The 24,137-nt window shown below is 38.5% G+C and overlaps 1 protein-coding gene across 18 annotated transcripts in view; it reads right to left on the bottom strand.

Annotated features, from left to right (window-relative positions):
- The window catches only part of CDC42BPA (CDC42 binding protein kinase alpha), a 244,023-nt gene that overhangs the window by 176,687 nt on the left and 43,199 nt on the right, over window positions 1-24,137 (bottom strand). For 17 of the 18 annotated variants that reach the window (XM_060192090.1, XM_060192086.1, XM_060192092.1 and 14 more), the window contains exon 2: window positions 6,476-6,567. In XM_060192090.1, the coding sequence (XP_060048073.1) occupies window positions 6,476-6,567 (92 nt within the window). Of the gene's footprint in view, window positions 1-6,475; window positions 6,569-24,137 lie in introns of those variants that run through there. The other variant, XM_060192095.1, reaches the window with a different exon arrangement.

The raw sequence follows: 24,137 nt of genomic DNA, 5'->3' as shown, positions 1-24,137 counted from the left end.
TATTATAAAGCCATCATCATCAAAACAGCATGGTACTGGAACAAAAATAGGCACGCAGACCAGTAGAACAGAATTGAAAGCCCAGAAATAAATCCCCACACCTATGGACATCTAATCTTTGATAAGAGAGCCCAAAGGATTAAATGGGAAAAGGAGGCTCTCTTCAATAAATGGTGCTGGGAAAACTGGGTTGTAACATGCAGAAGAATGAAATTGAACCACTTTATCTCACCAGAAACAAAAATCAACTCCAAATGGATCAAAGACCTAGATGTCAGACCAGAAACAATCAGATACTTAGAGGAAAACATTGGTAAAACAGTTTCCCACCTACAACTCAAGGACATCTTTGATGAATCAAACCCAATTGCAAGGAAGACTAAAGCAGAAACAAACCAATGGGACTACATCAAATTGAAAAGCTTCTGCACATCCAAAGAAACTATTAAACAAACAAAGAGACCCCTCACAGAATGGGAGAAGATCTTCACATGCCATACATCAGACAAGAAACTAATCACCAAAATATATAAAGAGCTCAGCAAACCTCGCACCAAAAAAGCAAATGATCCCATCCAAAAATGGGCAGAGGATATGAACAAAACATTCACTACAGAGGAGCTCCAAAAGGCTAACTAACATATGAAAAACTGCTCTAGGTCACTGATTGTCAGAGAAATGCAAATTAAGACAACACTAAGATACCACCTCACTCCTGTAAGAATGGCATACATCAAAAAGGACAGCAGCAACAAATGCTGGAGAGGTTGTGGGGACAGAGGAACCCTTTTATATTGCTGGTGGGAATGTAAATTGGTACAGCCTCTTTGGAGAGCAGTCTGGAAAACTCTCAGAAGGCTAGACATGGACCTTCCATATGATCCAGTAATTCCTCTCCTGGGGTTATACTGCAAGGACTCCACAACACCCAACCAAAAAGAGGTGTGTACTCCTATGTTCATAGCAGCACAATTCATAATAGCTAAAACCTGGAAGCAACCCAGGTGCCCAACAACAGATGAGTGGCTGAGAAAGCTGTGGTATATATATATACAATGGAATACTATGCAGCTATCAAGAACAATGAACCCACCTTCTCTGACCCATCTTGGACAGAGCTAGAAGGAATTATGTTAAGTGAGCTAAGTCAGAAAGATAAAGATGAGTATGGGATGATCCCACTCATCAACAGAAGTTGACTAAGAAGATCTGAAAGGGAAACTAAAAGCAGGACCTGACCAAACTGTAAGTAGGGCACCAAAGTAAAAACCCTGTGGTGAGGGGTAGACACGCAGCTTCCTGGGCCAGTGGGGGGTGGGAGTGGGTGGGAGGGATGGGTCACAGTCTTCTGGTGGTGGGAATGGTGTTTATGTACACTTCTAGTAAAATGTAGTCATATAAATCACTAGTTAATTAATACGAGAGGGGGAAAATTAATTGTATGTCTCGAAGTTTTTCAAAACACAAACTGAATCTTTTCAATATATAGGCTGTGTAATTGATATGCAGACTCTCTCAAAAGCCTAGACCAAGTAGATCAGAAGCAACCAATAGCACAGCTATATACAAGATACTGGGTACTGTACAGCAAACCATAACAAAAGGACTTTTCAAAGTTAACCCAATTACCAAATAATGTGACGATAACAGTAACTATCCATTGTCTTTTTGAACCCTAAGACAGCAGGAACCTCACATCTCCACTATAGAGCCTCTACTTCCCCCAGTCCTGGAACCCTTGGATAGGGCCCACTTTCCCATATGCCTCTCCCAATCCATATCAAATAATATTGCATCTGTCGATCACAACCTAATCAACGCAACGATTGCCACCTCAATATGCTTCACTTCAGACTGTGTCCAGAGACTTCACGTGTGGAATAACAACCCTTCAACTTCATTACTCGGGTGAGACCTTTCCTTTCATAGTATACTCTAATTTCATCTCAGGTGGTTCACTTTCTAACAAAGTCCCAAAACCTAGGTATACACCAGTTTCTGTGAGAGAGAGCTTATGTTCACATGTATCCGTAAACTAGTGCAAAATATATACCTGAAAGCAGAAGTACACTAGAGTTTGCAGTGAGTACCCCCCTAACACTTCCTCTCCACTATTCCAAGCTTTGGGTCCATGATTGCTCAACAATTTGTTTGGCTTCGTATGTTAACTCTCTTTTCAGTCACCAGGTTCCAGATGTCATCAGGATGCCGGCCAGGCTTCCCTGGACTGAAGACCCTACAAATGTGTCCTGGAGCTCTGCTTCCCCAGAGACCCACCCTACTAGGGAAAGAGAGAGGCAGACTGGAGTATGGACCGACCAGTCAACGTCCATGTTCAGCGAGGAAGCAATTACAGAAACCAGATATTCTACCTTCTGTAACCCACAATGACCCTGGGTCTATGCTCCCAGAGGGATAGAGAATGGGAAAGCTATCAGGGGATGAGGTGGGAAATGGAGATTGGGTGGTGAGAATTGTGTGGAATTGTACCCCTCCTACCCTATGGTTTTGTTAATTAATCCTTTCTTAAATAAAAATTTTTTTAAAAAAAGATAAATAGAAAACCCAGCAAATGGGAGAACATATTCGCACATCATACTTCAGACAAGCAGTTGATATCAAACATCTATAAAAAAAATCATACAGCTCAACAAAAAGAAAAAGAACAACCCAATACAAAAAGTGGGCAGAGGACATGCATAGACAGTTCTCCAAAGAAGAGATATGCAGGCCCACAGACATTTGCAGAAATGCTCTAATTCATCACCAGAGAAATGCAAATTAAAACCACATTGAGATACCACCTCATACCTGTAAGAATGACCTTCATCAATAAAACAGAAGAGGATAAATGTTGGAAATGATGTAGAGAGAAAGGAACTCTAATACACTGCTGGTAGGAATGCAAAATGATATAATCATTATGGAGAATCCTTAAACAAATACAGATGGAAATACCTTACGATCCAGCAATTCCAATCCTAGGCATTTATCTAAAAGAGATTAATTCTAAGGGACATATGTACCACCGTGTTCATAGCTGCATTATCCACAACAGCAAAAATTTGGAAGCAACGAAAATATCCCTCCACAAATAACTAGATAAAAAAGTTATGGGGCATATACTCAATGGTGTACTACTCTGCAATAAAAAAAAATGATTTTACATCCTTTGGGATAAAAATGGATGGAACTCTAGAACATTATGCTTAGTGAAATAAGCAAAGAGGTAAAGGATAGCTATAGGATGATTTCACTCATATATGGAATTTAAGAGAACGGAACACACATACTTAAACAACCAGACACAACACAACCCATATTTAAATTGGAAAACTATAGTTGTTACCTAGTAGGGAGGAGGGAAGACACAGACTTTCAGTAGCAGAAAAGATGTGAAATTTTAGCCCTATCACTAGTAATATGACTTGTGTGTGTGTGTGGAGGGGAGGGAATAGAGTTAATACCCCAAGTTCCCTAACTGCCTAGACCATAACCCTAAGCACAAATATTAGCTGTTGCTTAAACATTTAATATCTTAGATGTACAAAATGATCAAACTCTGATAATGGGATTAAACTGTTCATGGAGCTCAAAAAATTTACCTGAAAATATAGCTCTGTAAACATCTAAATCAACTACAGCTTTAGGCCTGACAGATCAAAACCTTTTGGACTTCTAAGTATCTAAAATACAAAGAGGTTCAGATACCACTAAAAGGGTTCAAAGCATAGTGAAGTCAAGTATATTAATACAGATACTAACCATTGGATTATCAAAGAAAACAAGCCCCCCCAACTAACCTGGTAATAATAATATTTATTGATATTTTTAACTCTAAGACTAGCAGAAACCCCTTGCATTCTCTTTAAGACCCTCATTTCTCCTAGTCCTAGTACCTCTAGAATATGTCCCTACTTCGTGATATTCCTTCTCTATGATTCCTTACCGCCATACCACCTGTTGCCTTCAACCAAATTGCTACCGGTGCTGCCACCCGACATTATGCTGCTACTGAAATCCTACTGTGGACTGTAACCAGAGATACTGAGTCAGAGAAGTCAACCTCACAACTCTTCAAATCTAGTGAGACCTTTCCTATCACATGGGACTACCTACATCCACATTAGATGGCACATCATTTAACTAAACAACAGATACCAGATTAGGCTAGGGTTTAGGGTACTGGATATAGGTGTACACACATATCCATAAACAAGGGGCAATTATATAACTAAAAGTCAAAGTGCTCAATATGGTTGAAGTGCCTAAAGAAGGCATCATAAATTCTGTAATTGATTGGACTTAGACCAAATTAGCTGGGAAGCCTAGCAGAAAGGCCCAAAGAAGACAGATCCCAAAAAACCTAATTCTGGCTGGGCTCAACAAATGATACTCAGTGCCTATACAACTGAGAGAAAATCTAAGATCATCAGATAAAGAGAGGACTACAAAAGTTGGATAAGGGCAAGAGACTGGCCCACTTAATAACGGCCCATTTGGTCAATATCACACCACCTCATCATCTGGGGCCCTAGTTACAGGGAATCCTTAGATTCCCATACACATATGATGGGCCTAGACCTCTAAAGGGTCCCTCTCTCTCCACTACCACTGGTTGCTTCCATAAGGAACGGCATCTTGTGGGCACTCCCAGGACCTTATCCTCACCATAAAGCAGTAACAGTAGGGATGGCCCCAGTCTCCAAAGGTATCCTGCCCTGCCACTCGAGAAAGAGTAGTCCTGAAATGAGTGCAGCCTGCAATGTTCCTCAGATGTGACGATGAGCTATAAGCTCAGACCAATAGGGACTTAGAGGTTATATAGGCTCTAGTGCTAAATGTATATCTTGGAGCAGGTGAATGGAGGTAAACAGTTAATATTAGCCACAGAATTTTTTTTTTTCAAGAACAGGAGCTACTCCCTGCCCTAGTCCAACTTTCTAGCCTTTTACTCTGACACGATTCTCTCAGACAATATTCTTATCCTACCTCAAGCTAGCTACCAAACTCAAGCAAAACTACCAAGTTGTGTGCCCCCAGGAACATGCCCAAAATGGTTTCCCTAGCTTTCTTCTACCTTAAAATCCCTAATCTCATCTGCTCTAATCCTACTTTTTGGTTCCTGTTCATTAACCATTTTGTCTCAATTTAGGTCATGTCATCTTCCAAACATCAAGCAGCAGATGCTACCATGACTCCACCCTGACTTCTCTAGGCACACAACCTCATCCATGAGTCCTGGACCCTCACATCTCCAGAGCTCTGGTCCACTAGGGAGAGAGAAACAGGCTGGGGCTACGGATCAACCTGTCAATGTCCATGCTCAGTGGAGAAGCAATTACAGAAGTCAGAACTCCTACCTTCTGCTCCCCCAAAACAACCTTGATCCTTACTCCCAGTGAGGGAGAAGTGATAGGAAGAAGATAAGAGGATTGCACTCCAGCTCCATCAGCACCCAGAGAGACAGAAGGAAAAGGAGAGGGACAGATGCAGGTTACGTTGTCATGAGTGGCTTGGAGGGAAAGAAAGGATTGAATCAGAAAAAAAAAAAAAAAAAAGAGGCAACTATGTATAAATGTGGACAGATAGTTGTAGAGAGGATGATTGGCCCATGTCTGCAACCTTATGAGAACTATGGTAGATTACAGTGGGGTAGACTGCAGAACTCTGGTGGTGGGAATGGTGTGGATTCAAACCCCTGTCAACATGTAATTCTTTAATATAAAAATAAATTAATTAAAAATAAAAAAGAGAGAAATAAGTCTAATAGATGAAGTAGGCCCTCTTCACTGAACGAAGACAATAAAATATTAGTAGGAGCCATCTATGCAAACCAAAACAAATGTGGCTTAAAAAAAAAAAAAACAGCCCACCTGGATAGTGAACATAATGCAGCCAAGATTGAGTCCAGCCCCCAGAGCATTAGAGGAAGTTTTGGTGCTGTGTTATCTTTCCCCCTTTCCTCTCTCTGTCTTTCTATCAGAAAAGGTCAGCCGTGAGCAGTGAAGCGCTGACTTGAATCAGAGGGAAAAAAAAAAAAAGAAAGAACATTATACCCTGCTTACGGATTAATTAAGTCAATATTGTTAAGATGTAATTATTTACAAGTCAATCTCTAGTTTCAGGATAATTAAAATTCCAGTGTGCATATGAGCTTTTTTAGAGTATATAGAAATTGAAAAACTAATTCTAAGATATAAAGGCTCAAGAACAGAGGGGGGGACTGGAGTACAAACACTAATAGATACTGAGAATTCTTAAGAAGTTATTGAAAACAGTATGATATTGGCACAGAAGAGAAAAGCAGATCAATGAAACAGACTTTACGGTAAAAAAAAATCCATTTAGAAATATTTCATTGAATAATCAATTTTTGATCAATTACATCAGTACATAGATATTATAGTTAAGATCTCTGTGTAAAATAGTTTCTTCCAAAATAGTCACAGATTCTGTAAAATCTTTCTCTTACCTCTCCAAAAGCGCCTCGTCCTATGACCTTTAATATCTCAAAGTCTTCTCTGTGTAACCGCATCTGTTTCACTTTAGAAGTAAATGGCTTAGCTGAAACAAACAAAAAAAAAAGATTCAATTACTTTCTTAGAGAAATATGATACAAATAAAATGTAAATAATGGTATTTCTTATACAGTAAAATCTTAGTTATGATTAAAAGGCAGAAATTTTAATATGCTCACTCAACTACATTGAAAAAGCTTTAATTTTCTACAAGAAAAATAACATATTTCTTATTTCTCATATATCAATTTGTATTTCTTGTGAGAAACCTGTTTTTAAACACCAAATGATGTATGACATAATATAAAGCATCAGATACAAATGAAGCTAGTTATCGTCCTGTTAAATACTTTATGAATTCTAACTCCAAAAGCTTTAACACAAAAGTTAAATAGCAAATTTCACACCATGAGAGACAATCTCAGCAATTCTCACTAAGTAGATTAGTATTTTTTAAAAAATATTTGATTCACTTTAATTCGGGGGGGGGTTTAATGACTTCTCAGACAACTGTCACATGAATAGCTGTTCTTATCTCCCCATGATAGGTGTCTACGCACCACTCCCACCAACTAAAGTCTCCCTCCACCATCTTGCACTCACACCACTTCCTTTACTTATCATTTTAACATACCTTTAGAGTCTACAGTATACAAATACAGTGGTTGTCACTAGAGTTTAAAACAAGTATGATTATAATATAGTACCTTCCTAATAAGCTCCAAGGCAAGACAGACTGAATAAACACCACACACACGCACATGCACACGCACACACACACACAGTAACAATGTGATAAAGTTTGTATAAAGTGTTTCAGGACCAGTGAGAATGGATCCCTGATTGTCTTAAGTGACACTAATGCTTCACAGAGGAAGTAACAAAAAAATGAGCCTTAAAGACTAAGTAGAATTTTGTTGCTTTGGCTGGGTTTACAATACATACATCCCAGACAGAGGGAGTAATATAAGCAAGTGAAGACAGGCAGGAAAGTGAACTTGCAGTGACAATAATATGTAATCTATTGTTGTTACAGAATGATGACAAAAGATGCAAAGAAATCAGAACTGGAAGGAAAAGGGGAAAATGCAAAAGGCCTTAAAACTAATACAGCTGATTGATTATCATTCTTTCACTCAGCATAAACTGACATTTTAACACACACACACACACACACACACACACACACACACACATATATGTGTGTGTGTGTGTGTGTGTGTGTGTGTCGCCTGGGAAGTGGCATAGTGGCATAGTGGCTAAGGAAGTGGCATAGTGGCATAGTGGCATAGTGGCTAAGGCATAGTGGCTAAGGTAAACTTGCAAACATGGAGGTCCTGATTGGATCCCCAGCACCACATGTGTCAGAGTGATGCTCTGGTTCTCTCTCTTTCTCTTTCTTTTTATGTTCATAAATAAGTCTTTCAAAATATATTAAATCAAATACATATTGCCCTCAAAGAGAAATTTAAAGCTGTTCCCTCTCTTCTCCTTACATTCCTCTTTAATACAACGAGAGAGAGAAAGAGAGTTGGTATGGATAAAAGGTCATTACATATGAATGCAACTCCCTTCTTTTTCCATGAGGCCTGGATATGACAAGATCAAATATATGTACTTGAGCATTTGAAAAGATGAGCATCTGCAATGAAGAACCTGGTTTACTACAGATTTCTGCACTAATGTTTTTAGATAGAAAGGAAATTGAGGTTGTAACTTTGTCTGGAATTCAAACAACAAAAAAAGACTAAAGAAAATTCAAATTTGAAGAAGGGTATAAAGGATCTTAGACTGTGTCAGAAAGAAGAGAGAAAATATTTGCATCCAGGAAGTGAACACTGATAAAATGGCCTAAATATCCTGCTTTTGAATAAATTTAGACTCAACAAACTGAGGTCATACCCACTGTATAAGTCAGGGTCCCAGGAGGAAATAAATTACCCTAATTTCAGTAAAATTTCAGACTACTTACAAATGTGTAGGGTATGTAAGCAATGGTGCAGTAATGTGCTATCAATATCCCTCCCTCTCCCTGCTTTCCTCTTGGTATCTCAGAAATACCTGGTGGAGGAGGACAGGTAACAGACATACATTGGAGATAATGTGAGTTCAGTTCCAGACAATCAAATAAAGTAAGTCTCACAATAAAATGAGCCACAAATATTTTGGTCTCCCAGTGCAGGTGGAAATTGTGTTTATACTGCAGTCTGCTAAGTATGTGATTGCATGTCTTTTAAAAAAGTAATGCACGCAGCTTAATTTTCAAATATTTTATTGATAAGGATGCTAACAATCATCTTAGCCTTTAGAAAACTGTAATATGCAGCTAGTGGAAGGTGCTGCCTAGAAATTGATGGGGGCTGACATATCAGGGTTATGGTTGCTAAAGGTTGAAGTAACTGTGCAAAAATCTTAAAATAAGATAGCAATGAAATCTGTTGCATTCACTGATTCTTTCTTTTGCAAAAGATTTCTCTGCAGTACAGGATGTTGTCTGATAGCATTTTACCAACAGCAAACATTAGTGTGTCAAAGCTGCAACCAGTTCTCTCAAGCCATGCCACTGCTTTATCAACTGATTTCCTGTTATATTCTAAAACTTTTGTCTTGTCATTTCAACAGTGTTCACAGCACTTTCACACAGGAGTAGGTTCCATGGCAGGAAAACACTTCCTTTGCTCCTCCATGAGTCCTCAATCACTCATATTTTGTCATGAAAGTATAGTGATTCAGTCCCATCTTCAGGTTTTTACTTTCAATTCTAGTTCTATTACTATCTGCACCACAAAAGCAGTGATTTCATGCACTCGTCTTGAACACCTCAGTCCTCAGTGATGACTTATTTATTACATCTGAAAGATAGATGAGTGACCACAGGACATATGGGGGGGGGGGGGGGAGGCAGAGCACCATTCCAGCACACGTGTTGCCAGAGATCAAACTAGGAATCTCCAGTGTGAACATCTTGTGTTCTACCAGTTGATCAACTTCCCTACCCCAAAATCAAAATTTCACAAGACTTCAACACTGAAATCACACTGATGTTAAATTAAAACTGAAATACCCATTCTGAATGATAACTACAAACTTAAAGGCTATAATATGCTTCACTGATGAGGCTATGGGGACAAAAGCAATTATCCACTGCTAATTAAAACTCAAAGTGACAATATTTCTACAAACAGAAATTCAACACTATCTCATAAACTACTTATGCATTTACTAGGCTGTCTCACTCCTACAACATACCCTGAAGATCTATCTCTCCAAAATATTAAACTTCTAAATGCTAATGCATATGTGTATATTCATATGAACACATACAAGCTAAATACTAAAACATGGAGAAACATATTTGAGTAAATTATGACAAAATTACACAATGGAATACTTGGTAGCTGCTACTTTAAAAATAAAAACAGGAATTCAGTTCAAAAGAAGAGTAATAGGAAGTTGTTAAAGTTCTACAAATAGCTATGATGACAAGTTTCAAGATATGGCAGAAATGCTGCAAGACAATGAACCCCTTAAAACTGTTCCACACTGAAAGAGAAAAAATGGAAATGACAACCAGATTAATCCATAATTATAGGTTGGACTTAGTATCAAAAAACAAAAATTGAGCTAAACAGGATCTAGCTTATCTATGCAAGGACCCAGCGGCTAGAGCAGAGGCTCTCTCTTACTCTGCCTCTCTGCTGCTGATAAAATTAAAAAATCAAAAGGTAACATAAAAAATTTTCTGTACAAATATTGTTGGAAATAACTTACATTTCAATTTAGCCATGTATTATATAATACTGGGCTGTTGGGAAAGTCATGACACACTTTTACAGAGTAAGTCATAGAAGAAAAAAAAAATACATCACAACTTTCACAATAGCCCAACAGTGTTTAAGAACTGATCTCACAAACCAACACGATACCCAGAAAGGGAAGTAAAAGAGATGGGTGGTCAAGGAGGTGGCTCAATCAATGCAGCATAGGACTTGGCATGTGTGACTTCTGTTCCTCATTGTCACAAAAACAGCAAAGATGACAGGTGTTCTGGTCTCTGTCTCTCCTTCATAAAATAAATAAGCATATCTCTTAAAAAGTGGAAGAGGAAATACCAAAGGACACCACCTGGGACTGCAAAAAGACAGGACTAGAACAACTTCAGCAACCTGCCAAATCACCCGTAAGTGCAAACACATGTGGCTCGTGGACAGAGAGGAGCCTAGGGAGAGATTAAGTGGCTGGTAATAGTCCGGCAGTTTACCAGTTGAGACACCACCTCCAGTCAGTTTCACCAACAAGGGGACAGCTGAAGAGAGGAGAGGACTCCCCTAGGGCTCACCAAATGCAACTGTGAGTCTCCATTGCTACTGCCCTCAGAATCTGGAGCACCAGCAGGGAAGCCCTGTGCTGACACCAGGGGACAGTGAACTAATGAGGAAACTCAGGAGGAGATCTATACCTCAGTGGCCTAGGGGTGGGGCTGTGAGAGTCTCTCTGCATAACCACTGGATTATCTCTGCCCCACCTCGCTTTATCTCTTGGTGAGGAGTCAGTGATTGAGCTAAGAAGCCTACTTATAGTTTAAAAGCCCTCAGGCTCCCATCGCCTACAGGGAAGAAAAAGAAGAAAAGAGACTTTTAAACCACTGACCTCTCTAAGGGGTTAAAATTGAAACAACTGTCAATTTCTGCAACTATGAACCCTTTATTACTTTACTTAGACACAAGTCAATCCAGGCAAGAGTGATCAGTAATTTGAAAAGTACTAAAAGAGGAACCTCATAACATACTATACAAAATGGTTAAACCAACAAGAAGAAATATTGGAGAAATGAATTAGGACAGGTGTCCAGCTAAGAGCCCCCCAAAGGCTGAAGCACAAAATAATGAAGTCAACATCTAAACACTAGTTAAGGAAATAATCACAAAAGTGAGTAGAGAGTCTGAAAGAATTGTTATCAGAAATGCAGAAACAACAAATGAGACTCTGGAAGAAAACACTAATTATCTCAAGGTTATTAGAGAGCTGAAAGCTGAAATAGCTGAGCTAAGAACACAACTAGCTGAACAAGCTAAAACAGTATCAGAACAGGGTAACAAAATAGATGAACTCCAGAAAGCAGTAGAGGGCAGAAAGAATAGAATCAATGAGGCTGAAGACAGAATTAGCAAGATCAAGGATGAATTAGAGACAACTAAAAAAGAAGTAAGAGATCTCAAAATGAGATTAAGAGATACTGAAAACAACACCAGAGACCTATGGGATGACTTCAGAAGAAATAATATACACATTATTAGCTTACCAAAGGAAGAAAGAGAGGGAGAGGAAGAAAACATTCTTCAGGACATAATAGCTGAAAACTTCTCTAGTCTAGACAACATAAAAGACATAAAGGTTCAAGAAGCCTAGAGGGCCCCAAACAGAATTAACCCAGACTTAAGACACCAAGACACATCATATTTAGAATGGAATAGTATAAAGAAAGGATCCTAAAGGCTGCAAGAGAAAAGACAAAAAGTCACCTACAGAGGAAAACCCATAAGATTAGCAGCAGACTTCTCCACACAAACACTACAGGCCAGAAGAGAATGGCAAGGTATCTATCGAGTGCTCAATGAGAAAGGCTTTCAACCAAGAGTACTATATCCTGCTAGACTGTCATTCAGACTAGATGGAGGCATCAAAACCTTCTCAGACAAGCAACAGTTGAAGGAATCAACTATCACCAAGCCTGCCCTGAAAGAAGTTCTGAAAGGTCTTCTATAAACAGTCAGACCACCATAAATAGGTCATATATCATAACACTCTAAAACTCTACAAGAATGGCATTAAAATATCTTCAATCTTTGATATCTATAAATGTCAATGGCCTGAATTCACCTATTAAAAGGCACAGAGTAGGAAGATGGATCAGAAAATACAACCCAACAATATGCTGTCTACAGGAAACCCACCTAACTCAACAAGACAAACGCAGACTTAAAGTGAAAGGATGGAAAACTATCATACAAGCCAATGGCCCACAAAAAAGGGCAGGAACAGCTATTCTCATACCTGACACAACAGACTTTAAAATAGGTAAGATTTAAAAAGATAGGAATGGACACTACTCAATGCTCAGTCAATCAAGAGGACTTAACAATTATTAACATCTATGCATCCAATGAGAAGCCATCCAAATACATCAAACTTCTACTGAAAGAGCTACAGCAATATATTAACAGTAACACAGTCATTGTAGGGGACTTCAACACCCCACTCTCTCAACTTGACAGATCATCCAGGCAGAAAATCAATAAAGACATAAGGGACTTAAATGAGGAGATAGATAAACTAGAACTATTGGACATTTTCAGAGTCATTCATCCCAAGAAACTGGAATACACATTTTACTCAAGTCCACATGGGTCATTCTCAAGGATCAACCTTATGTTAAGCCACAAAGACAGTATCAGCAAATTCAAGAGCATTGAAATCATCCCAAGCATCTTCTCAGACCACAGAAGAATCAAACTAACACTTAACAATCAACAAAAGGTTATTAATAGTCCCAAAATGTGGAAGCTCAACAGTACACTACTTAACAACTACTGGGTCAAAGAGGAAATAAAGGAAGAAATCAAAAAATGGGAAGAGATGGAAAATTCCTCAAGACAGTGGAGTCTATATATATATATATAGCAAACCTACAGTCAACATCATACTCAATGGTGAAAAACTGGAAGCATTTCCTCTCAGATCAGGTAGTAGAAAGGACTGCCCACTATCACCATTATTATTCAACATAGTGTTGGAAGTTCTTGCCATAGCAATCAGGCAGGAGCAAGGAATTAAAGGCATACAGATTGGAAGAGATGAAGTCAAACTCTCCCTGTTTGCAGATGACATGCTAGTATACATAGAAAAACCCAAGGAATCCAGCAAGAAGCTTTTGGAAATCATCAGGCAATACAGTAAGGTGTCAGGCTATAAAATTAACATTCAAAAGTCAGTGGCATTCCTGTATGCAAACACTAAGTTAGAAGAAGTTGAAATCCAGAAATCAATTCCTTTTACTATAGCAATAAAAACAATAAAATATCTAGGAATAAACTAAAGAAGTATACTGAAAATTATAAGTCACTACTCAAGGAAATTGAAAAAGACACAAAGAAGTGGAAAGATATTCCATGCTCATGGGTTGGAAGAATTAACATCATCAAAATGAATATACTACCCAGAGCTACCTACAAATTTAATGCTATCCCTATCAAGATCCCAACCACATTTTTTAGGAGAATAGAACAAGTGCTACAAATGTTTATCTGGAACCAGAAAAGACCTACAATTACCAAAACAACCTTGAGAAGAAAGAAAAGAACTGGAGGCATCACACTCCCAGATCTCAAATTGTATTATAGGGCTGTTGTCATCAAAACTGCTTGGTACTGGAACATGAACAGACACACTGACCAGTGGAATAGAACTGAGAGCCCAGAAGTAAGCCCCCACACCTATGGACATCTAATATCTGACAAAGGTGCCCAGGCTATTACATGGGGAAAGCAGAGTCTCTTCAACAAATGGTGTTGGAAAAAATGGGTTGAAACATGCAGAAGAATGAAACTGAACCACTGTATTTCACCAAATACAAAAGTAAATTCCAAGTGGATCAAGGACTTGGATGTTAGACCAGAAACTATCAGATCCTTAAAGGAAAATATTGGCAGAACTCTTTTCCGCATAAATTTTAAAGACATCTTCACTGAAATGAATCCAATTACAAAGAAGACTAAGGCAAGCATAAACCTATGGGACTACCTCAAATTAAAAAGCTTTTGCACAGCAAAAGAAACCACTACCCAAACCAAGAGACCCCTCACAGAATGGGAGAAGATCTCTACATGCCATACATCAGACAAGAAGCTAATAACCAGAATATATAAAGAGCTTGCCAAACTCAACAACAAGACAACAAATAACCCCACCCAAAAATGGGGAGAGGACATGGACAGAATATTCACCACAGAAGAGATCCAAAAGGCTGAGAAACACATGAAAAAATACTCCAATTCTTTGACTGTCAGATAAATGAGAAATAAACACAACAATGAGATATCACTTACTCCTGTGAGAATGTCATACATCAGAAAAGATAACAGCAGCAAATGCTGGAGAGGGTGTGGGGTCAAAGGAACCCTCCTGCAATGCTGGTGGGAATGTAAATTGGTCCAACCTCTGTGGAGAACAGTTTGGAGAACTCTGAGAAGGTGAGAAATGGACCTACCCTATGATCCTGCAATTCCTCTCCTGGGGATATAGCCTAAGGAACCCAACACACCCATATCCAAAAAGATCTGTGTATACACATGTTCTTAGCAGCAAATTTGTAATAGCCAAAACCTGGAAGCAACCCAGGTATCCAACACAGATGAGTGGCTGAGCAAGTTGTGGTATATATACACAATGGAATACTACTAGCTATTAAAAATGGTGACTTCACCGTTTTCAGCCGGTCTTGGATGACCTTGAAAAAATCATGTTAAGTGAAATAAGTCAGAAACAGAAGGATGAATATGGGATGATCTCACTCTCAGGCAGAAGTTAAAAAACAAGGTCAGAAGAGAAAACACAAGTAGAACCTGAACTGGAATTGGCGTATTACACCAAAGTAAAAGATCTGGGTGGGTGGGGAGAATACAGGTCCAAGAAGTATGACAGAGGACCTAGCTAGTAGGGGTTGTATTGTTATATGAAAAACTGGGAAATGCTATGCATGTACAAACTATTGTATTTACTGTTGAATGTAAAACATTAATTCCCCAATAATGAAATTTAAAAAAAAAAAGAAAGAAAAGAGGGAGTCGGGCTGTAGCGCAGCGGGTTAAGCGCAGGTGGTGCAAAGCACAAGGACCGGCATAGGGATCCCGGTTCGAACCCCGGCTCCCCACCTGCAGGGGAGTCGCTTCACAGGTGGTGAAGCAGGTCTGCAGGTGTCTATCTTTCTCTCTTCCTCTCTGTCTTCCCCATCTCTCTCCATTTCTCTCTGTCCTATCCAACAACTACAACAATAAAACAACAAGGGCAACAAAAGGGAATAAAATAAATATTTAAAAAAAAAAGAAAGAAAAGAAATGGTATCCCTCTCTGATGGAGTTATCCAGCGGAGCACCTTGTCAGCCTTACCTTAATTTTCTTTAATTTTGTAGGGTTCAGATCCTTCAACTGAGGCACATTCTTTCTGAGCTATCTGCCACACCACTTTCCTTCCTCACCCTTCTCTAGAAAGTTCCCCCTGATCCTTGGGAGAAGGTCAAATGTATACTGTGAGGTCTGACCTCACTAATCAAAATAAATTCGTAAACCTGACCTGAGCTATAGAAAAAACAATTTTTGTACTTAAGTCAGAAAAGACTGACTAGTCTCTGCAGATGGTTACTACAATTACCATATAAACCCACAACTTACTGGGGCAAGCATTATACCCTGAAGCTAAAAGCAAAAGAGAGAATTACTTCTGAAAAAAGATAAAAATTAAGCACGAGCAGGAAGAAAAAGTGGAGATGGATGACCAAAGAGTTCTCACAGGGCTCTTGTTTGTGGTCTTATTTTATTAGTGATAGCTGATTGCATTCTGACTTTGGTCTTGAAAAGCCCCTGAATTTTATAGTAAAAGAAACTGTCTTGTCCACTCAGTAGTAACAATCAAATTAATATGTAATTTATATATCATAAAACTTTGTATAACACATATTATTAACCCTTGTTTATTCTGAGGCTTTGAGATACCACATGATTATAAGTAACAATACTACTATGTCACAGCAGGCACAGTGAAGGCTCACCAACACTGCATGTATACAAATTCTGACAAACTGTCCCGATTTCAGAAATGACACTCTTGAAAACTGCTGGTGTATACTACATTTTTAAAACTGCTTTTGGGCAGTAGACTAATTTATCACTAAGGGAAGAAATATTGTCTGCTATGTAATCTTACCAGGAGCCATGCTACTTAAGAGCAGCACAGCCAAATACCATGCTAAGAACATGTCATACATCCCTTCACACTCTCATAATTGTTCACAATAAGTACTATTCTCACAGAAAACAGTTCAGAAAGGCAAAATACACATTGTAAGGTAATATTAACTTAATAAAAGACTAAAGATAAATTGCTAATAAGTGAAACAAGGGATTCAGTCTCTAATCTGTCATGCTGCCTCTCCTAAAGCTTTTTAAAATAAACATAGATACTGAAATTAAGAAAATCAAGTATGAAATAATTAATTCTGCATTTGTACCAAAAAAAAAAAAAAGGAGATCACTTTAAATCTTGAAAGGAGAAAGCATATTTGTATCTGAGTCCCTAGTATACTAATACACTGCCTGGTTCACTGTACCAGGTTGAATGATGAAAGAAAGAAAGAAAGAAAGAAAGAAAGAAAGAAAGAAAGAAAGAAAGAAAGAAAGAGAAAGAGAGAAAGAAAGAAAGAAAAGGAGGAAGGAAGAAAGATTCTAAAATAAAAAATTCAAAGTTCTATCATGAAGTGCTCAGTGTCCCGCTGAATGTACCTAAGATTTAAACAAGGAATCTCTTAATATTCCTTTCTCCCCTCTGTCAACCAATTACTGTCCGTGCTGTCTGCAAACCACTGGTGATAGCTGTATTGGCTTAAGAAAGGCACCTACCTAGAAAAGCCAACAGAAAGTGAAAAAGTGAAAGCACAAGGCAGAAGATGAAGTCAGAAGCAAAGCCTCTTCTCCCAATTTCTGTCTCTATCAAAGCAGAAAATTAATCAACACCAGGTTCTGTCTAAATTCTACAAATATATAGTTTTAAATAAATATGTAGTAAAATCTTTTAAAATATACCTACAGTGGGACCTGGCAATAGCACGCCCAATAGAGCACACATACTTGACCATGTTAGAGGACAACTGTTCAAGACCCCATCCCCATCACGGGGGACAGTGCTGCAGGTATTGTTCTCCCCAAGCCCCATTTCTCCCAGTTTCTATAAAAAAAAAAAAGAAAAGAAAAGAAAAGAAAAGAAGAAAGAAGAAAAAAATGGCAGCAGGAGCCATGGATGCTTTGTATAGGCACCCAATGCCAGCAATAACCCTCATGTCAAAGAACAAGCAAACAAAAAACTTAAACTAAATTATTATACACAAGCCTCTTATAAGAATACAGCTCCAAGTGTCTGAAATTTAGGGCAGTAACATATCTTGGTAGGCACTCATGGCCCTCACAGCCCCGTGAGAATTTAGTAAATCAGTTTATGCAAAGTAATAAGGAAAGTACCAGGAGTGGGGAGGGGGTTATGTTGGGCGGTGGTGTACCTGCTTAAGTATGCACATTACCATGTATAAGGGACCTGGGCTCAAGCACCCCTCCCCCAAAGGGAAGCTTCACAAGTGGTGAAGCGGGTTTGCAGGTGTCTTTCTCTCTCCCTATCTCCCTCTCTTCTCTCAATTTCTCTCTGTCCTATCTATAAAATAGAAAGGGAAAGAAGAAAAAAAGAAAGAAAGAAAGAAAAATGGCTACCAGAAGCAGTGGATTCTTAAAACTGGCACAAAGCCCTAGCAATAATCCTGGAAATTAAACAGAAAAAGAAGGAGAAGGAGGAGGAGGAGAAGAATGAGAAGAAGGAAGAAAAGGAGGAGGAAGAGGGGGTGTAAAGTACCTGGAATTTAATATGGACTAGTTGGCATTATTATTAGATTCTTTAGAGGCACTTACCTATTATATTTTGGGTATATTACCTCTCTGAACTCCTGTATTCTTCTCCCCACAACTAGAAATACTAATACTGTTTTGAGAATAAACATTTTTAAGGTAAGCAAAATTTTTTCATGGATCTCAACGTGTTTTTTATTAATCTAATGATTAAAAAAAAAGGAACTTTAAACTCTAAGACTTACATGCATTCAGGGGGGCGAGAAAATGACCAATATCCCAACATCTCTTTTAAGGTAAAAAGACAAAGGAGAAAATGTGTCATGAATTCATTGGTGTAGGTCTGTTTTGTTAACAACTTTAAGTTCTGTCACTTTGTAAGTCATTTTTACATAAATAATGTGATATTGTGGCAGACAATCTCATTATCTTCCTAACACCTGCTCTTTCTTACTTCCAAAAAAACAAGAGACTAGATTTTTGAATGGTGCCAAGGTTTTGTCCCAGGTAAATAAGAACAGATATATACCAGCCTTTCCTCTTTTTCCACTGTTTGGTCTGGCATGTCGTCAAGACCAGTATTGACCAAAACTGACCAAAGATGTGGGGGGCCCAGGTAAGACCAAGGCCCTCTAGTAAGAATTTTTTTTAAGTTAATTTACTTTATCTATCTTTTCAGTATTTTTAAACTACCTTTTGACAAGTATTGCTTTTTTTTTTTTTTTTGGCCTCCAGAGTTTTCAATGGGGCTCAGAGCCTGCAGTATGAATCCACTGTTCCTGGAGGCTCTCTTTTTTCTTTGTTGCCCTTGTTGTTTATCATTGTTGTCGTTACTACTATTGTTGCTATTGCTGTCGTTGCTGCTGGATACGGCAATCGAGAGAGGACAGGAAGACAGAGACACACACCTGCATACCTGCTTCACCGCTTGTGAAGTGACCCCCTGCAGGTGGAGAACGGGGGCTCGAACTGGGATCCTTAATGCCAGTCCTTGAGCTTCCCACCATGGGCGCTTAACCTGCTGTGCTACCACCTGGCCCCCATATTGTTTATTCTTAAAGAGTCAAATAAAACAAACCTGGGAGTCGAGCGGTAGCACAGCGGGTTTAGGGTTTAGCGGGTTTAGCGCAGGTGGTGCAAATTGCAAGGACTGAAGGAAGGATCTCGGTCCAATCCCCAGGCTTCCCACCTGCAGGGAGTCGCTTCACACGTGGTGAAGCCGGTCTGCAGGTGTCTTTCTCTCCCCCTCTCCTCTCTCCATTTCTCTCTGTCCTATCCAAAATGATGACATCAATAACAACAACAATAAGTACAACAATAAAACAACAAGGGCAACAAAAGGGAATAAATAAATATTTAAAAAACAAACAACCTTCAAGCATACTACTGCTCTTAGTGGGAAAGCAGAAAATGCAACAAAGTGACAGTTTGCAGTTACTGTGAAGGACACAACAAAGAATGCAAAACTGAAACCTATACAGGACGTTATAAATAGGGAGCTGGGGCTGGAGGAAAAGAGATGTCATTTATCAAATAAAGCTCTCTCCCATGCAAAAATACTTAATTTGTCCATTCTATAATAAAATGTAGGTTTCACATCTAGTGTTGAATGACAAATAATTCATGAGTAGATTCATGGTAGATTAAGTTTCAACCAGTTACTCTTATAGACGTAACAGAACAAATAATTCTACAAAGTAAAATTATTTTGAGAATCATACTGTCTCAAACTTTATATAATCTAATGTGAACAAAGAAATGCTGTGTTACTTTAATGTTTGGGAAATGTCTCCTGGCATTTAATCATTTAAAAAATATACAACCGTGATCGAGGAGGTGGCGCAATAGATAAAGCACTGGATTCTCAACCACGAGGTCCCAAGTTCAATTCCTGGAAGCATTATGTCTGGTTCTTTATCTCTCTGCCTATCTTCTTCATGAATAAATAAATTCCATATATATATATATATATATATATATATATACACACACACAAACACACATATACACACAACCATTTCTGTGTCATCCCTCATGTATGCAATTCACACTGATGCCATAAGCTAAGAGCAGAATTAAGTATTTACTGGTGAATATCTATCTATACCTACATCCAGGCAAAAGATACAGAGCAAAGAATCCTGAGCCTGACATATCAGTAGCATCTACTAGACACCTGGCTGTCTGGCAAGTACTGAGTACATACATATTTTAAAAACAGTAAATTGCAGCTGAAGTGGACCTAATGTCTTCACAAAGTTATTGTTAAGGTGTGCAATAAAACAAGTACCCATGTGATACTTAACTGACATGGATTTTTGCAAAATAGAATGCAGGATAACAAAAATTTCAAAAAAGGAAAAAAAATATATATATATGGGTCCATTCCTAGTAGACACTAAAACACTCTAGAAATAAAATAAATGAAGCTGCAATACTGAGGAAGGGGCTGAAAGAAGTCTCTTAGGAGGAAATGACAAGTTGGCTGTGGGTGAGGTGTGCTGGCACCTGTTTTGGGAAGATGTAAAACTGCACCCTCATGAAAGTAAAAGTCTTGTACAACAACATTTCCTCAATTAAAATGAAAAAGGATGGTATTGCAAAAGACAGGCTAATGCAGAGGCTGACAGTTTTTCTCTGTAGAGCCAAGAATAAACAAAACAAAAAATAAATATTTGAGGCTTTGTGAGCAAGTTTCTATGACAACCATTCAATCTGCCCTTGAATCATAAGCGCACAATAAACAACTGGGTGGGACTATGTGTTTATAAACTTTTATTTACAAAAACGGGTAGGGAACCAATTTTGCCTTGTATTATAGTTTGCTGAGTCCTCAATAAAAGAAATAACGAAACAGAAAAAAAACCTCAGAAACAAGTTCACTAATATGTGAAGATATAATGCAAATACAAAGTAGAATTTCAAATCAATATCAAAGAGATAAATGAAAAATGAAATGGTGGTCCAGGAGGAGGCACAGTGGATAAGGCTTTAGATTCTCAAGCATGAGGTCCCAAGTTCAATCCCTGGCACACATGTACCAGAGTGATGTCTGGTTCTTTCTCTCTCTCCTATCATTTCTCATGAATCAATAAATAAAATCTTTTTTTAAAAAAGAATATCTAAAAAAAATGAAACGACTCTATAAGAAGCAGATTCCACTGGAAAGACAAATGTCAATTATTGAAATAGCAGAAGGAGAAGACAGAAAGAAGGCAACAGAAACCACATTCAAGGAAGTAACAGCAGAAAGGGTTTGAAACTTAAGAAATATTCAGAACATAGAAATCCAGAAGCATAAAGAAAGACCAAATTCCTGAATCTAAAAAAATCTACACCAACTCACACATCATTTATAAGATGATCAAAGTCAAGAACAAAGACGCAGAAAAGGAAGCTGGTGGTATCTAAAGGTTGGGCTACAGATTCTCATTAGATTCTCAGTACAAACCCTAAAGGCAAGTAAAGTGAAATGTCATAATCCAAGAAAGAAGAAATAAGAAAACTGGTCAGGATACTCTACCCTGCAAAACTATCATTCAAGGGCAGGGGGTAGATAGCATAATGGTTATGCAAAGAGACTCTTGCCTGAGGCTCCAAAGTCCCAGGTTCAATTCCCACATCACAGTCATTCAAATAAAAGGAAGAAATAAAGGCATTTTCAAACACACAAAAGCTAAAGGAATTTGTCACTACCAGTTCTGCCTTACAAGAATTGCTGAAAGGAGCTCCACAAAAACAGAGACAGAAAACTATGAAAATGGTAATAAGCAGTAAAAACAGAACCAGAAAAATAAACAACAGAAAAAAGGAAAAAAAAAAACCAAAAAAACAATGAGATATAGAAGGGGGAAAGAAATGGGCAGAGAAGTACAATCAAATAATGATAAGAAATGACCAACTTAAAAAGTAATGTGTTGGGGGCCAGACACTTAAATGCACATGGTGCAAAGCACAAGGACTAGTGTAAGGATCCCAGTTCGAGCCCCAAGCTCTCTACCAGCAAGGGGGTCACTTCACAGGCAGTAAAGCCTGTCTGCAGGTATCTATCTTTCTCTTCCCCTCCTCTCTCAATTTCTCTCTGTCCTATCCAATAACAACGACAGCACTAACAACATCAATAACAACAACAATGATAAACTGTTGGGCAACAAAAGGGAAAATTTTGTCTCCAGGAGCAGTGGAGTCCCAGTACAGGAACTGAGACTCCTGGAGGCAATAATAATAATAATAATAATAATAATAAATAATTATTATTATATTAAAATATGAACCAGGGCCCCAGAGAAGGTACAAATGAGGACAAGTAAGAAAATCATTATGGAAATGCAGCCACATGAAATGCTAGAAGCAAGTGGGAAAGGAAATAGCAAAAAATGTAAAGCAAACCAGAAAAAAAAATAGAAAGATTATACAAGATAAAATTTAAAAAATGGTTATGCAAAGAAACTCTCATGCCTGCGACTCCAAAGTTCCAGGTTTAATCCCCTATACCACCATAAACCAGAGCTGAGCAGTGCTGAAGGGGGGGGGGGCAAACCCAGCTCCCAGCTCCCACAACATTGGAGGAAGACTCAGTGCTGTGCTATCTTTCCCTCTCTATCTCTGTCCCTCTGTTTATATGTTGATCTATTAAAAAAAAAAAAAAAAAAAGTCAGCCCAGAGCAGTGAAGCCCCACAATAAAAAGCAACCCCCAAGCACCACCCCCCCCAAATAACCAAGATCAAACAATTCTGTCAGCAGGAAGCACACATCTGAAGGAAATGCAAATGGACACTCCCAGTGATGAAGCAAGTCTGTAATAGTAAGGCAGGAGGAGCTATTATGATAAATAAAATAGACTTAGGCAAAGAAGGTGAGATACAAGTAGGTGTTATCTAATGATCAAAGGATCAATCCAAAAAGAAGATACTACTTTGATCAAAATATATACTCCTAATGTGAGTGCAACCAAATATATAAAACAAGTATAGTACTAACCAAACTCAAGAGAGACACTGACAACACATTAACAGAAAATCTTAAAGCACCACTCAATGCAAGAGACTGATCATCAGAAAATCTACAAAGAAATAGCGATCTGAAGCAAAGCCAGATCAGATGAACTTAACAGATATATATAGAATCATCCACCCCAACAGAAATGAATACACTTATCTCTCAAATGCACATGGAATATTCACAAGGACTGACCATATGTGGGACTCCAAGATAGTAAGTTTATAGAGGGCTGGTGAAATAGCTCACTAGCACACTGTGCTGCTTTTGCCAAGTGTACCACCCAGGTAAGAGCCTGCCCTCCACTACACTGAAGGAAGCTTCAGTGCTTTCACTCTCTCCCTCTCTGTCTCTATCTTAAAAAGTCGGCAGGAAGGAAATAATAAAAATCAGTGCATAAATTAATAATTTAGAAACAAAAAAAAAAAAATCAAGGACCTGGGTTCAAGTCCCCATTCCTATTCCTCACCTACAAGGGGAAAGCTTCAAAAATAGTGAAACAGTGCTACAGGTGGCTCTCTTTCTCCTTCCTACTTCCCAATCAATTTCTGACTCTATCCAATAAATAAAGGCTTTTTTTTTTTAATGTGGAAGTTGGAAACATAAAAAGCATCTTTTCAGGTCATAATAATGTAAAGCTGGACATCAGTCACACACACAAAAAAAAGAAAAGCTTCAAAAACATGGAAACTAAACAACACTTCTGAATAGCACCTAGGGCAATGAAATCAAAAGAGAAAATAAATATTACTTACAAGCCAGTGAAAATGAAGAGATAAGAGATCAGGCCATTTGGAATACTAAGAAAGCACTTCTGGGGGTCGGGTGGTAGTGCAGTGGATTAAGCACATGTGGTGCCAAGTACAATGGACCAGCATAAGGATCCCGGTTGGAGCCCTTGGCTCCCCACCTGCAGGGGAGTCGCTTCACAGGTGTCTATCTTTCTCTCTCCCTCT

The sequence above is a fragment of the Erinaceus europaeus genome, chromosome 6 (genome assembly GCF_950295315.1).
Source record: "Erinaceus europaeus chromosome 6, mEriEur2.1, whole genome shotgun sequence".
Taxonomy (NCBI): domain Eukaryota; kingdom Metazoa; phylum Chordata; class Mammalia; order Eulipotyphla; family Erinaceidae; genus Erinaceus; species Erinaceus europaeus.
The sequence above is the reverse complement of the archived record's forward strand: the minus strand, read 5'-3'. Positions and strand labels throughout refer to the sequence as shown.